The sequence below is a fragment of the Oryctolagus cuniculus genome, chromosome 16 (genome assembly GCF_051225735.1).
Source record: "Oryctolagus cuniculus isolate XC-2025 breed Fujian yellow rabbit chromosome 16, ASM5122573v1, whole genome shotgun sequence".
Classification (NCBI taxonomy): domain Eukaryota; kingdom Metazoa; phylum Chordata; class Mammalia; order Lagomorpha; family Leporidae; genus Oryctolagus; species Oryctolagus cuniculus.
The window spans coordinates 59,193,179-59,207,793 of record NC_142882.1 but is presented as its reverse complement, the minus strand read 5'-3'; the positions used below and the strand labels follow the sequence as shown (position 1 = coordinate 59,207,793).

Genomic DNA, 14,615 nt, shown 5'->3' with positions numbered 1-14,615 from the left:
GAATTGGCCTACAGTATTTTGGGTACCTAAGATGAAAGGAGGGGGAACCCATCTTCCCCTGCTTTCCCAGGCACATTATCTGGGAGCTGGATTGGAAGTGGAGCAGCTAGGACTTGAACCAGCACCTGTATGGAATGCTGGCATCACAGGCAGAGGCTTAACCCATTATGCAACAATGCCAGCCCCTTGCTTGATGTTTTATTTTGCATCTCAATATGAATTCTGTCTCCAAGTTTCCCTTTGCTTGGAAGTCGATCAATGGCTTTCCACTCAGTGAAATTTTCCCCATGACTACTCTTGCTGTTTTCTCATGGCTTTGGCAGAAAGACCCTCTTGTGTTAGAAACGGGGCATGTGTCAATGACATTTCCCTGATGTTTTCTCCAAAATGCCTAATGCAGGCCCATTGACCAAGCAGTAAGAACTTGGGTTTGGTTTGGACTTACTGGGCTGCTGTGCTGTTTGTGTGTTTGCTTTAGTGCTTGGGCCCCTGCACTCACATAGGAGACCCAGATGAAGCTCCTGGCTTCGTCCCTGACCAGCCGATGTGGTCATCTGGGGAATGAACTAGCATTGGAAGATCTCTCTCTCCCGACTATCTCTCTGTAACTCTGCCTTTCAAATAAATAAGATAAATCTTAAGAAAAAACATTGAGGAAAAGTAAACTCAGAAAATATCCATATATTCAACTGTGGGTAAGAAAAAGAAAAGGAATAAGATGTAGCAATGGTTGGTTTCACAAGTGAAGTAACTAAAATGACCTCAAGTGTCCTTGACTAAACTGAATTGGACCAATAAAATATAATGCTGAGAGGTTGACACATGGCGTAAATGTGGATTGGAAGCCAAAAAACTCTGTGATGCAGGTTATTTTTCTTAGGAAGATGAGTATTTGAGTGCAACACTGACCTCTTCCATTTCAAAGGAGTCTGGTCCTTTACCCACAAGACAAGACCAATTCTTGAGCTTATTAGAGTGAATCGAGTTCTTCCACATTCTGTCCTTGACTGACCCCTCAAACACACAGGATGGAGGAACCTGCTTGGCCTGTGGGGATGAGTGTGGCCACTGCTTGCTCAGAAGACTTTCCCAAGGATGATCAGGTATCCAGTCATCACGGGCTTGCAGCGACTGATTTTCTGCCACAGGAGACAAATGCCTTTGGTTGACTGAGGCAGCTGGTAACTCTGCTCCATTTGCTTCTGGTTTGGAAGAAGGAATGAAAACCTCCTCCTCCATCTTAAATGAAGCTTCTGAGTTGCAGTCTCTCCTGATGGTCTGTTTTGAAGCTCTCCTTGTAAGTTTCCCCATTCTTCTTTGATGCCCTTTGGTTGCACTCACTGAGGTTCCCTGTGCACTCTCTCCTCCAGATTCCCCCTCCACTTTGTTCTGTAGGATGTTAACATCATTCAGCAAAGATGAGAAGGTGCTGGTCCCATGATCCCAGCTTCCCAGCTGTTGGAAATGGCCTGAACAACACAAGAAACACAATCTCTAGACTAGGTCTTTTCAATGGAACTGTAGGAAATAAGGTACTAAAAAGTGGAGATTTGGTTAACATGTGATATTTCAGATAAAAGGATTTCAAACTCTTAAAACTCTTTTTCCCAGTGCCTGCCACTGTAATTATGAAAGATGGCTCCCCTCACAATGGTTCCCCTATTCTCTGTTATATTTAGTTAAGCTATATTAGAGATATATGTATGTATGTGTGTGTGTGTATATATATATATATATATACACGTATATACACACACACACATATGAGAGAGAGAGAATGCAAATAGGAGGATCTTTCCAGAAGTTCATGGAAAAATAGAAGAAATAAATTTATTTTGATGAAAAAATGTTTGAAATCCATGTAAAGCTATTTTTTTTTTTTTTGGACAGGCAGAGTGGACAGTGAGAGAGAGAGAGACAGAGAGAGAAAGGTCTTCCTTTGCCGTTGGTTCACCCTCCAATGGCCGCCGCTGCAGCCGGCGCACCACGCTGATCCAATGGCAGGAGCCAGGATCCAGGTGCTTTTCCTGGTCTCCCATGGGGTGCAGGGCCCAAGCACTTGGGCCATCCTCCACTGCACTCCCTGGCCATAGCAGAGAGCTGGCCTGGAAGAGGGGCAACCGGGACAGAATCCGGCGCCCCGACCGGGACTAGAACCCGGTGTGCCGGCGCCGCAAGGTGGAGGATTAGCCTATTGAGCCACGGCGCCGGCCCAAGCTATTTCATTATATTCATTTCACATGAACTTTTTGAATACTCCATCTATGGTATATAATAACAACTACATATAGGAATATAAAATTTCATATGAGACTATAGTTTTTATGTGCTAATCAATTAGAAACTGAAGACATGAGATCTACATGAGGATACTTCAAAAAGTTCATGGATATAGATTCAAAAGATAAATTTGTTATGGCACCAAAAAAATTGGAGGGCAGAAGTTGTGGTACAACTTGGGACATCTGCATCCCATATCTGAATGTCTCTTGGCATCCTGGCTACTCTGCTTCTGATCCATGTTCCTGCTAATGCACCTGGGAAGCAACAGATGATGGCTCAAGTACTTGAGTTCCTGTGACCCACATAGGAGACTAGAATAGAATTCCTGCCTCCTGGCTTGAGGCTTGTCCAACCCTGGCTGTTTCCAACATTTGGGGAGTAACCAGTAGATAGAAGATGTCTCTGTCTCTTTGTTTCTGTCTCTGTCTCTCAGTCTCTGTCATTGTGCCTTTACAATAAATAAATTCTTTTAAAATACTAGCTTTTGATAATATGCATTTCCATGAATTCTGAAGACCCACTGTCTATGTACATATACTTGTATTAAGCTCAATGTAAATGAGTAAGCCCAGCTCTTTCAATACAAGGTTACCTGAGTAACCTCCACAGCTTTATGCAGATGTCCTCATCATCACCTTCATCATGTCGACCTATTCTGTCACTGAGAATGTGTAAAGACTACAGTATATGGAGTCAGCTGGCCAGAATCCAAATCCCAGGTCAACCAATGAGTACAAGTTTGATTTTGGAGTAAATGAATGAATTCACAGATATACAGTGCCTAGCTCTGTGTCAGGCACGTAGTAAATGGCCACTTTTTGCATCTTTTTTTCAAAGATTGAGTTATTTATCTGAAAGTCAGAGCTACACAGAGAAAGGAGAGGCGGAGAGGCGGAGAAGCAGAGAGAGAGAGAGAGAGGGAGAGAGATGTCTTCCATCTGATGGTTCACTCCCCAATTGGCTGGAACAGCTAAAGCTGTGCCAATCCGAAGCCAGGAGTTTTTTCCATGTCTCCCACGTGGGTGCAGGGGCCCAAAGACTTCGGCCATCTTCTACTGCTTTCTCAGGCCACAGCAGAGAGCTGGATCAGAAGTGGAGCAGCCAGGTCCTGAACCAGCACCCATACGGGATGTCAGCGCTTCAGGCCAAGGTGTTAACCCACTATGCCACAGTGCCGGCCTCTCTGCATCTTTCTTATGGGCAGCTTACATCTGTTGTGAACACCAAAGCACAGTTGCAAAAGCACAATACTATGTAATTATTAGTTGCTAAAATATTGATTATAAAGGAAGGGAATATATGTAGTTCTGAATCTTTCAAGAGAAGATAGTAATTAATATGACTATTTGCCTTTCAAAACAAATAAGCTCCTCAACTTGTGAGACTTTCTGTATTATCTGGCTTCAATGATTTTGGCATTGTGCAAGTACTAAATTAATTAGCATATGGGAGAGACCTAATGTTGTAAGGACTAGTTCTGGGACATGTTGCCAGTTTGGGAGAAGTGATAAAAAATTTTTTTACTACCTCAAGATAGTAAGACAATGATAATGGAAACAGAACATTTTGTTTTTTATTGCATGGCCTTCTCTCAACCCCAGTGATGATGCAGGGTTGCATAACTCATAATGGCCCAGGGCCGTAAGCGTGGGCAAGAATGTCCTTCTCTGTTCTATTGTTTGTTGTACTATCAGAGCAATGTTTCTGAGCCTTCAGTGAGCATTTCCTTATGCCTCCCTGTCTATTGCACCTGAAAGGTGAAAATATTGGCTCATTATCCTTTTATTCTAAAAATTATGATGGATTTCTCACAGAGAACTCTGCTATTCTTCCATGGCCTACACAAACTCTTGGGTCCTGGATGTTCTGGAATGATTCACATTATATTTCCTCTCCTGAGTTAAGCTTCAGTTGAAACTAAATCTCTTGTGAACCAGAGAGTATGACTGAATCAGGCTCCAGCAGTTATGACTGCTTACAGCCATCCATACCAGGTTTTTATACTTAGGCAAGCCCCACCTATTAATTGGATCAGTCAACACAGAGAACTCCATAGTCTGAATTGTGGGATGAGGTTTTATTTTTGCCTGTAGGTAGATTGAACAATGGATTAATTTATTCTCATCCTCCAAGTATGAACCTTTTGTACTGAGTTTGAATGAGACATAATTTTCCTTTCCATCTTTTGAACAGTCAGTTCATTTTATTATTGCTTGTTTTACAGTCAACCTCCTCAGCTTTCTTGAATCAAAAATGTATTGGTAGGGGCTGGCACTGTGGTATAGTGGGCTAAGTCTCCTCTTGCAGTGCCAGAATCCCATATGGGCACCAGTTCAAGTCCACTTCCAATCCAGCTCTTTGCTGTGGCCTGGGAAGGCAGTAGAAGATAGCCCAAGTGCTTCTTTCCTTCCTTCCTTATTTCCTTTTTTATTTATTTGAGAAGCAGAGAGTGAGCAAGCACACATGAGCACTCCTATCTACTAATTCACCCCCTAAATGCCCAGGAGCTAGAAACTCCATCCAGGTTCCCACATGGGTGTCAGGGACCCAACTCCTTAAGCCACCACATGCTACCTCCCATGGTGCACAAATAGCAGGGAACTGGAATCAGGAGTGGAGCCAAAACTCAAATCCAGGAACTCTGACATACATCTCCATCAGCATATTAACCACCAGTCCAAAAACCCACCCCAAGTCCACCCTGTTTTAATACTGCAGCTCACCTGACCACTTGCTGCAACTGCCAAGCTGTGAATGCCACCAGGTCCTCACTTACCACATAAGCTGGGATTCTCAACAAGAATCCGTTGCTTTTGAGCCTCAAGGAAAACATGGGTGTTGATCCCTCTGGCCACTGAGCCACAATCCAGGAATCTGGCTGGGATTTGTGCACAGATGTCTGGTTCATCAGTACCAAAGCCCAGATCCAGGAGAATCTCCACTGGATCTCTTTCCCAAAATTCCAGCCATTCAGGGATGCTGCAGTAAAAATGAGAAATAACAGTTCACTTATTCAATAACCACTTTTTTTAAGTTGCTTCAACCACACAATCTTCCAGTAATTTGATAAAAGAGGAACGTGACTATGCAAATAGATGTGTATTTATTAGAATTCATATACAAAAGGACTACAAAAACTTCCTGAGAGAATTGGGTTAAAAAATAAGTTTATGTTGGTGAAAAAAATTGATGCCCATGCATACAAGGGGGTCTTTAAAAATTCATGAAAATTACATAGTATGAAAAAACTCCATGGATTTCAAAATTTATTGCACCAAAACAAATTTATATTTTAATTCTATTTTCTACAATGTATGAAGTTCTCTTGTATACTTACTTAAAAGACAGGTTATACCTATACACACACACACACACACACACACGGCTCCTTGCCTGTGCTTTACATATGAAATTATGAGCTTCTTTGTCTGGCTTTCTATTTCATAATAGCAAACATTAAATTAGGTCAGGGAGAGTGTGGGACAAGAACTAGAGACATGCCTAGTTATACACATGCATTGCAGATTTCACCTGTTTGCTTTATAAATACTAACATGCTCTATATAATTTCCTGCAATTTTCCCTTAACAACACAACTTAAGAATCTAAGTTAGCATACAGATCTTTATCTATTCTTTTTATAGCTAAAGCAATTCCATAAAATAGATGAGCCAATGGCTTATGTGGTCCTTTCCCCATTGACAGATACTTAACCTGTTTTCCAATTTCACTGACTTATTTATGTGGTTCTTGCAAGTTGGAGTTTGAAAATCCTTTATTCATTTTCTTATTCATCCATTCAGTATCTCTCGAGTGCCTATTTATAATTTCATTAACTCTCATTACACAGTATGATTTCTCTTGCTGAAAAGTGTGGAAATCACGCACCTTTGTGGTAAACTTGCAGCAGAATGGCAAGAGCTGAAACTAGTCCCTCTGGACAGGCTGGGAGCTTCTGAAAACTGATGCAGAGATCTGCAGTGGGAAAACACCAAGGCAAGATGTGTTGATTTGAACAGTCCCCAGGGAGGTGACCATGAATGTTCCCCTTCCAGAGCAAACATTTGCATGTCCTCTTAGTATCTAAGAGCCTCACAATGCCCACGCCTTTGAAGAGAGGAAGGACTTGCACCTGGGGAGCCACCGCTCTTTTCTAGAGTGTTGTGTTGTTACAGAAAGTGAGACTTTGTCAGGTGCCTGCTAGTGCTCATTATGAAGGTGACAGATAGTCTCACTTTTGACAGATGGCAAATCATTGGAGAACATTTCAGAACGCAGCCTTGCTAGGCACCAACTTTTGGGAGGAAGTTAAAATGATGTGATAAAAGACGTATCATGAGCAGCCACTGAAGTGGGACATGTTAATTCCCACAATGGAGGGGGATTTCATACTGAACAGCTAACAACCTCTAAGTGGCCATACACATGCAATAGTAACAAGCTCTTTACTATGGGAAGGATGAGTGTCACTCTATCCTATAGGCTTGCATTGCAAAGCATATGAAAGCACTCTCAAAGACCATGGAAATCTACTACACAGTTCAGTTTTATACACCTCTGCTAAACCATGAATCCCATCCAGTAGCATTGGATATAATAGCCAGTTGTTACAAAATTAGAATTTATTTTAAAAAACACACAGGTATCAATGATCCCAAGAAGACCAAGTTATCCTACTTGGGCTGCTGACTTTATCTCTGTCCTATCCACATTAAATAAGAATTTCTGGGCCCTGTCTCTTCTTTGTTTAGTTGCTTCTCTTCATCAAAGCTACAAGACAGAAAATTTCTGGATAATAAGAACTCCGTTTGTAACATATTGTTGAACTTACTGGGAGCCTTGAAGAGGGACAGAAGACATGTTTCCACTTATAACCCCACTTCATCTTGTATTCTGCTCACCAAAACGATCCTCACAAAATGAGAATTGCCCAAAAGATCTCCATTGTCCCTCATAGCTCACTGTTTCTATGTGTAGCAGAACTCATCGTTTAAGAGAAGAAAGGTGTGAATCGGTAGGAGGAGGAGAGATACAGGACTGCCTCTTCGGTATTCAGCTAGTTGGAATTTTCCTGACAGTGCAAGTGTGAGGAGAGCGCAGCATTCCTAACCTCCATGAGCTCTGAGTTGGGTACACATGGCACCACAGTTCAGTTGCCCTGCTTGGGACTCCAGCATCCCATATTGACTGCCTAGATCAAGTTCCAGCTACCCCTTCTGATCCAGGTTCCTACTAAAGCAAACCTTGCCGGGCAGCCGGTGATGGCTCAAGTACTTGGGTCCTTTTTATCCTTGTGGGAGACCCAGATCAAGTTCCAGGCTTCAAGTTTCTGCCTGGCCCAGCCTTAGTTATTGAGGGCACTGGGGGAGTGAATGATTGAATAGAATCCTTGTCTGCCTCTGACTGCCTTTCAAAAAAAAAGAAAATAAATAATTTTTATTAAAAAAAAAAAGAACACAACATATATTCCAGGAGTTCTTAGATGACAGCAAGCCTCATTTTCATCTGAAGGACTTGCAAAAATAGAGATTTCTGAACTCTCCCTCCAGATTCTGTGGTTCAGTGTGTTGGGAGTAGGGCTTGGGAATTTATATTTCCACTTAAATTCCTGGGTGTTGATGTTATTGTTCCAGGCAACACACTTGGAGACCAGGTGTTTCTTGTATCAAAAGATGGTCATTTTTTTCTACCTAACACTGGAAATCATGTGTTCTATTGTAAGTAAATAGCACAACAATTGATAACATTGGCAAAAATGAAAGTATGAATGTAACTGTTTTATGAACAGATCCTTATGAGCAGTAGAATGTGATTTATGCCTAGGTTCTAATTAAATCTGAATTTGTTCATTTAATTTGCTCACTTTATGACATTTCATAAACCTCTATTTTTCTCAAGGTTAATGAAAATATTCTAGGCGCTGTAGCTATGCCCATGGATTTTCAAGAGATTGCAAGATCCACAGTGTTACTAAGGATCATCCCCACATCTATTTCACTTATCAAAGAAGTGGCTATAAAACACTGCAGGGAAGTAACTGAAGCTGCAGCCTACCTCATGTAGTCTTTCACACTCATTTGAACCATTCCTTGGTCATGCAAAGAAGCTGAAACAACAACAAAAACAAAAAGTAGAACTTAATTTCCTTTTACCTCAAGGAAGAGTTACTCATTCCCAAATGAACCAACATGGGACTGAATTTCCATATCCAAGTTTGCATAGATATGGAATACATGGCTTCTGTGTAGTGAACAAGGCAAAATGAGATCAAGGACCAGATTCTGTGGTCTGCACTTGAAGCACTATGCTTGCTCCATGAAGAGGGAAGTCAGTGGCTCTGCCTGCAGTGCTGGCATGCCATACGGGCGCCAGTTCTAGTCCTGGCTGCCCCTCTTCCAATCCAGCTCTCTGCTATGGCCTGGGAAAGCAGTGGAAGATGACCCAAGAGCTTGGGCCCCTGCATCCACGTGGGAGACCCAGAAGAGGCTCCTGGCTCCTGGCTTCATATTGGCCCAACTCCAGCCATTGTGGCCTTCTGGGGGAGTGGACCAATGGAAGGAAGACCTTTCTCTCTGTTTCTCCCTCTCACTGTCTGTAACTCTACCTCTCAAATAAATAAATAAAATCTTTAGAAAAAAAAGTCAGTGGCAAAGGGAAAAGTCACTGAAGGTTTCATGGAAGAAGTTGTACTTATCTTGGACTTTTGAGACTGGGGAGAATTAGATGGTTAGAGAAGAGGTGTTATTGTTAAAGGAGAAAGTGTATAAAGAAGTAGTACAAGGCAGGGTGCTGGGCTTGTCTGATTATATCATGGGACATCTGGGGATGCTCTCAGTACCGAAGGTTGGGAAGCAAGCCCAGGAACAGGTGAAAAAACACATGAAGGGCCTAGTACTTGTTGAGTATCTTCTATCCATTTGTATCTTTTAATCTTTCTAAAAGCTTTGTAATTTAGGATCTATCTTCATCTTTCAGAAAAGAAGCCGAGACTCAACAGAAGTTTAGTAATGAGACCAGATCACACAATCAAAAGTAGCAGATATAGGAATTTAGTACCACCTTATTGATTATAGCCATAGTAGTTACTATTTACTTAGCATTAACTTTGGGCAAGGCAGCATGCTAAGTGTGTCTCTACTTATTATCACAATAAATCCATGAAAGAGGTGGGATTAATTTCCACTCAACACAGAGAAAAGCTGAGGCGCAGAGAAATGAAATAAATTCATCATGGCCAGTGAGATGCCACAGCTTATTTTGTTGCCATTTTGTTACTGTTGCTGTTATTGTTTATTTTCAAAACACCACATGTCAACAGAATTACTTGCTGGTTATTTGAAAGCCAGAAAGAGGAGTTTACATTTATGTGTTAGTATATGGAAATTCATTAAAGATTTTTGAGCAAGCGCATAAATTTAAGAAAGAGCATGCTGAAGATTAATTTCCTAGTAGCAAACTTGAAATTAAGTAATTAATAAATATAGTGGCTCTCCGTTATCTCTGGTTTTGCTTTCTGCAGTTTCAGTTACCTGAAGTCAATCACCATCTGAAAACACGAAATGAGAAATTACAGAAACTAAGAGCCCACAAGCTTTCAATTGTGTGTTGCCTGAGTAGCATGATAGAATCCCTCACTGTTCTGCCTCCCTCCCTCTGGGACATGAATTGTCATTTTGTGTGGCTTATCCATGGAGTTTTCACTACTTGCCCATTAGTCACTTACTAGCCATCCCAGTTATCAGATCACATTGCAGTGCCTGTGTTCAGTCACTCTTATTTAACTTAATGATGGCCCAAAGCATAATAGACAGGAGGATGTAACTCCAATATGCCAAAGAGAAGTCATAAAGTACTCTCATTGAGGGAGAAGGCATTAGTTCTCTACTTAATAAGAAAGAAAAAGACAAAGATTATATGCTGGAGTTGCTAAGATCTGCAGCACAGTAAGATATTTTGAGAGACAGAGAGGCTGCATACATATAACTTTTACTTCAGTATATTACAGTTGTTATATTTTATTACTGACCATTATTGTTAATCTTTTACTGTATCTAATTTATAAATTAAACTTTATGTATGAATAGGAAAAAAAGTTATGTGTGTGTGTGTTGCCATGGTTTCAGGCATCCCCAGGGTGTTCTGGAACATATTTCCCCATGCAGATAAGAGAGGTGACTGTGTTGGATGGAGAAAGGCCAATTCAGGGGCTGTTGCATTACTCAGATCCTGTATCACATCCTAACATGTGGCTGAAATCTGCAGAAAGAAATGTCCAGAGTACGGGCAAATTCCTCAGCAGGTTCACCAGTTTTCTTGCTTCCACTCACTCAGACTCTCCTGGGTACAAATGAGTGAGTTTTCCAAAATTGGAATGTGTTGCCACCATGTGCTTCCTTGAGAATGTCACATTTTTCACTATAAGAAAGATAATACAGGTGGGAGAAAGTTTGGAAAAATGAACCTGGTAAGATTTGAACATAAGAAAGAAAAGTAAAATAAATCTTTAGTTTAAAGCCAGAGTTCTTGCCCTGACAGGGGACTATAAATAGATCTTAGGTGTTTGTGAACTTATCTCTGTCAAATTTTGGGGGTGGATATAGGAACACCCAAAATTTACAGCAGATTTTTCAAAGATGCAGTGACCCTGCTAAACAGAAAAACCACTGGAACAGAACAAAAACCACTGGAGATGTAACTGAGGTGTGAGTGAACAGCCCAGAATACACTGCCATCGAAGAGGTAGAGAGAAAACAGATACAGGGAATGCCTGACTTACCCAACACATGGGACTCTGTTGTCACAAGAGTCAGATAGGGAAGAAATAGAAATTTATTTTAAAGGTTTAAGTACAATGTGGGGACAGAGATGGTGTCTGTGTTTCTATTGCTTGTCCTACTCCCATGCAAACACCATTAATATATTACAGCACTTCCTCATCCAGCATAGATAGCCTCCCAGAATCTGTAGGAAATATACTACCAATTGATTGGAATCATCCAATTAGATGAGTGTGAGACCGAAGATGGTGGAATAAAGAAGGAGCTTACTGCTCTGGTCTAGGGGAAGATAGTTTTAAAAAAAAATGGAGAGTGCAGTCTCAGGGAAGAGTTAGAGAGAAAACGGCAGAGGAAACTTCAAATTAAAGTGACACTGTGAACATCTGTGGAGGGTTTGAACACACACAGTCCAGGAACTCAGCAGTTGAGAGCCTCAGCACCAGCCCTGGGGAGTGAGGTGAGACCAGACTCCAGCAGCCTAAGCCACTGGCAATAAATCTGTGGGAGAGTATAGCATGAGTCTGGCTTGGAGCCCTGTGAGGGACAGTGCACAAGCCAGCCTAGAGGAGAAGAAAAGGAGGCATGTGTCTCTCTTCCTGACCACCCAGAACTGCTGTTCTGTAGCAAGCTGAGAGAGGGCAGGTGCCATTTTGGACATATGTAACAGCTGTGCCAGCTCACATCCATGTGCCCAAAAAACAGCTGAGTGGAGACACCTGAGTATGGCTGGGAGAATTGAAGGGAGTGGGTGCTCATGACTGTAGGAGGCTTGTGTGCCTGGACTGTGAAAATACTATGGCTATGTGGCAGGGTGCAGAATGTGGCTGAGACTTTGGGCAGTCACTGTGAATGGCTCCACATTCCCAGGGCATCCTGATTGCCTGGTGAGAGGCATAGATGTGGGATCGGTGCTCTAACAAAGGACTGCACAGATTCTTTGTGTGGTTTTTGTGGCAGCATGGATGAATGTTGTACCCACTGAGGCTAGTGCCCAGGCATTGGTCTCATTAGAAGAGAGGAGGTGAGCATGAGACTATGCCAACAGAGCAGAACAAACCCCTCTTCTGGTAAAGAAAAAGAGATTTACTGTGCTCAACCTGGGTGTCATTTTGGACACTCACTTCACCTGTAGCGCTAAACAGAACTCCCTGGGCATACCCACCATATGCCTCTGGGTATTCACTTAAAAAATAGACACTCCACTAAGCCACAGAGGAATAGAACAAAGATAAAATCCATCACAAGAAAAAACAAAACAAAAAAGAAACCAACAAGTATCTCCATAAATGCAGAATAAATGCAGCAATTCAAGAACAAAGAATAAGGAAGACAACGTGATGCCCCCCAAAAAACACAACACTTCAATTCTAGAACGTGAAGATGAAGAGACTGAAGAAATGACAGAAATGGAATTCAAAAAGTTGATTGTAGGATTACTTTGAAGTAATCAGAAGCAAATCCACAAACTAACAAAATCTTTAATGACATGAAATAAAATTTCTCCTATGAAATTGAGATATTAAAAATCAAAATGACATCTTAGAAATAAAGAATTCAATAGAAGAAATAAAAAATGTGGTGGAAAGCCTTTACTGACTCAGTGAAGCAGAAGAAAGAATATCTGATTTAGAAGACAAATTGCTGGAAATTTTACAGTCAGACTAAAAAAAAGAAGAAATTAGAAAACTAAAACTCTGTTGGAGATCTATGGGATACTATCAAACTACCCAAAATATGGGTTTTAGGAGTTCCTGAAGGTGTGGGAAGAGAGAATGAATTACAAGGCCTTTTTAGTGAAATAATTATAGAAAACTTCCCTAATTTGGAGAAAGAAAGAGGTGCCCAAGTACAGAAAACACATAGAACTCCTAATAGACATGACTAGAAAAGATATTTATCACAATGCATTATTGTGCATGAGAGAAACACCAGATTACTTTCAGAGGATCTACAAATAGACTCACAGCAGACTTTTCATCAGAAACCCTACAGACTAGGAGAGAATGGTGAGATATATTCCATGTCTTAAGATAAAAAACTGTCAACTCAGAATACTGTACCCTGCAAACCTCTCATTTATGAACGAAGGTGAAATAAAGACCTTCCATAATAAACCAAAATTGAAAGAATTTGTCACTACCCATCCAGCCTTACAAAAGATGTTTAAGGATATACTACACAGAGAAACATGGTCATCACTATGAAAGGAGTATAAATCTCCCAGTAAAAGTACAAAGGAAATCCAAAGTAACTAATAGGAATATTTACAGGAAAATGGCAGGGCAAAGTCATTACTTAACAATAGTCATTTTGAATGTAAATGGCCTCAACTTTCCAGTTAAGACACAGACTGGATGAATGGATTAAAAAACAAAACCTATCTATCTGCCACCTACAAGAAACACATCTCACCAACAAAAATCTGCACAGACTGAAAGTGAAAAGATGTAAAAAGATATTCAACACTAGCATAAAACAAAAAAAAAAAATAAAGCTGGTGTAGCTATTCTAATATCAGACAAAATAGACTTTAAGACAAAAACTGTTAAAAGAGACAAAGAGGGACTGGCCCTGTGGCATAGCGGGTAAAACTACTGCCTGCAGTGCCAACATCCCATATTGGCACTAGTTCAAGTCTGAGCTGCTCCTCTTCTGATCCAGCTCTCTGCTATGGCCTGGGAAAGCAGAAGATGGCCCAAGTCCTTAGTCCCCTGAACCCGTGTGAAAGATCTGGAAGAAGTTCCTGGACCCTGGCTTTGGAACAGCACAGCTCCTGCTGCTGCGGCCATCTAGGGAGTGAACTAGCAGATGGAAGACCTCTATTTCTGGCTCTGCCTTCTTGTAACCCTGCCTTCCAAATAAATAAATCTGTAAAAAAAAAAAAAAGAGACAAAGAAGTACACTGTATAATGATTAAGAAATCAAGTCAACAGGAAGATGTGACTATTATAAACATATTCTCCTAATTACAGGGCACCTGGCTATTTAAAAGAAATGATAATGGATCTAAAGGGAGACATTAATTCCAATAAAGTAGAAATGGGGGACTTCAACACATTACTTTCAGCAACGGACAGATAAACCAGATAGAATATCAGCAAGGAAACAACAGTTAATTAAAACTATGGACCAAGTGAATCTAAATGATCTACAGAACTTTCCATCCTATAGTCACAGAACACATATCCTTCTCATCCAACCATGGAACTTTCTCTAGGTTTGACCACAATCTAGTTCATAAAGCAAGTCTCAGCAAATTCAAAAAGAGCAAAATCATACCATGCATCTTCTCAGATCACAATAGAATAAAGCTGAAAATAAACAACTCTAGAATTTCTAGAACCTATGCAAACACATGGAGACTGAACAACATGCTCCTGAATGAACAGTGGATCATTGAAAAAATTAAAAGGGAAATCAAAAAAATTCTGGAAACAAAGGAAGACAACAATACAACATATCAAAATTTATGAACTAAGCAAAAGCAGTGCTAAGAGGAAATTTCATGGCAATTAGTGCCTACATCATGATACTGGAGAGGCACCAAGTAAATGA

At 40.9% G+C, this 14,615-nt stretch overlaps 1 protein-coding gene across 6 annotated transcripts in view; it reads right to left on the bottom strand.

Moving 5' to 3' along the window:
* The window catches only part of ITPRID1 (ITPR interacting domain containing 1), a 129,504-nt gene that overhangs the window by 66,191 nt on the left and 48,698 nt on the right, over positions 1-14,615 (bottom strand). For 4 of the 6 annotated variants that reach the window (XR_016222594.1, XM_089315473.1, XM_017344417.4 and 1 more), the window contains 4 exons: positions 8,338-8,389; positions 6,172-6,258; positions 5,060-5,262; positions 910-1,469 (listed from right to left, as the gene is read on the bottom strand). Coding sequence is in view for 5 of the 6 variants with exons in the window: in XM_089315473.1 (XP_089171599.1) it covers positions 910-1,469; positions 5,060-5,262; positions 6,172-6,258; positions 8,338-8,389 (902 nt within the window). In the remaining variant the exon portion in view is untranslated. The remainder of the gene's footprint in view (positions 1-909; positions 1,470-5,059; positions 5,263-6,171; positions 6,259-8,337; positions 8,390-14,615) is intronic. The other 2 variants (XM_089315476.1, XM_089315474.1) reach the window with 2 other exon arrangements.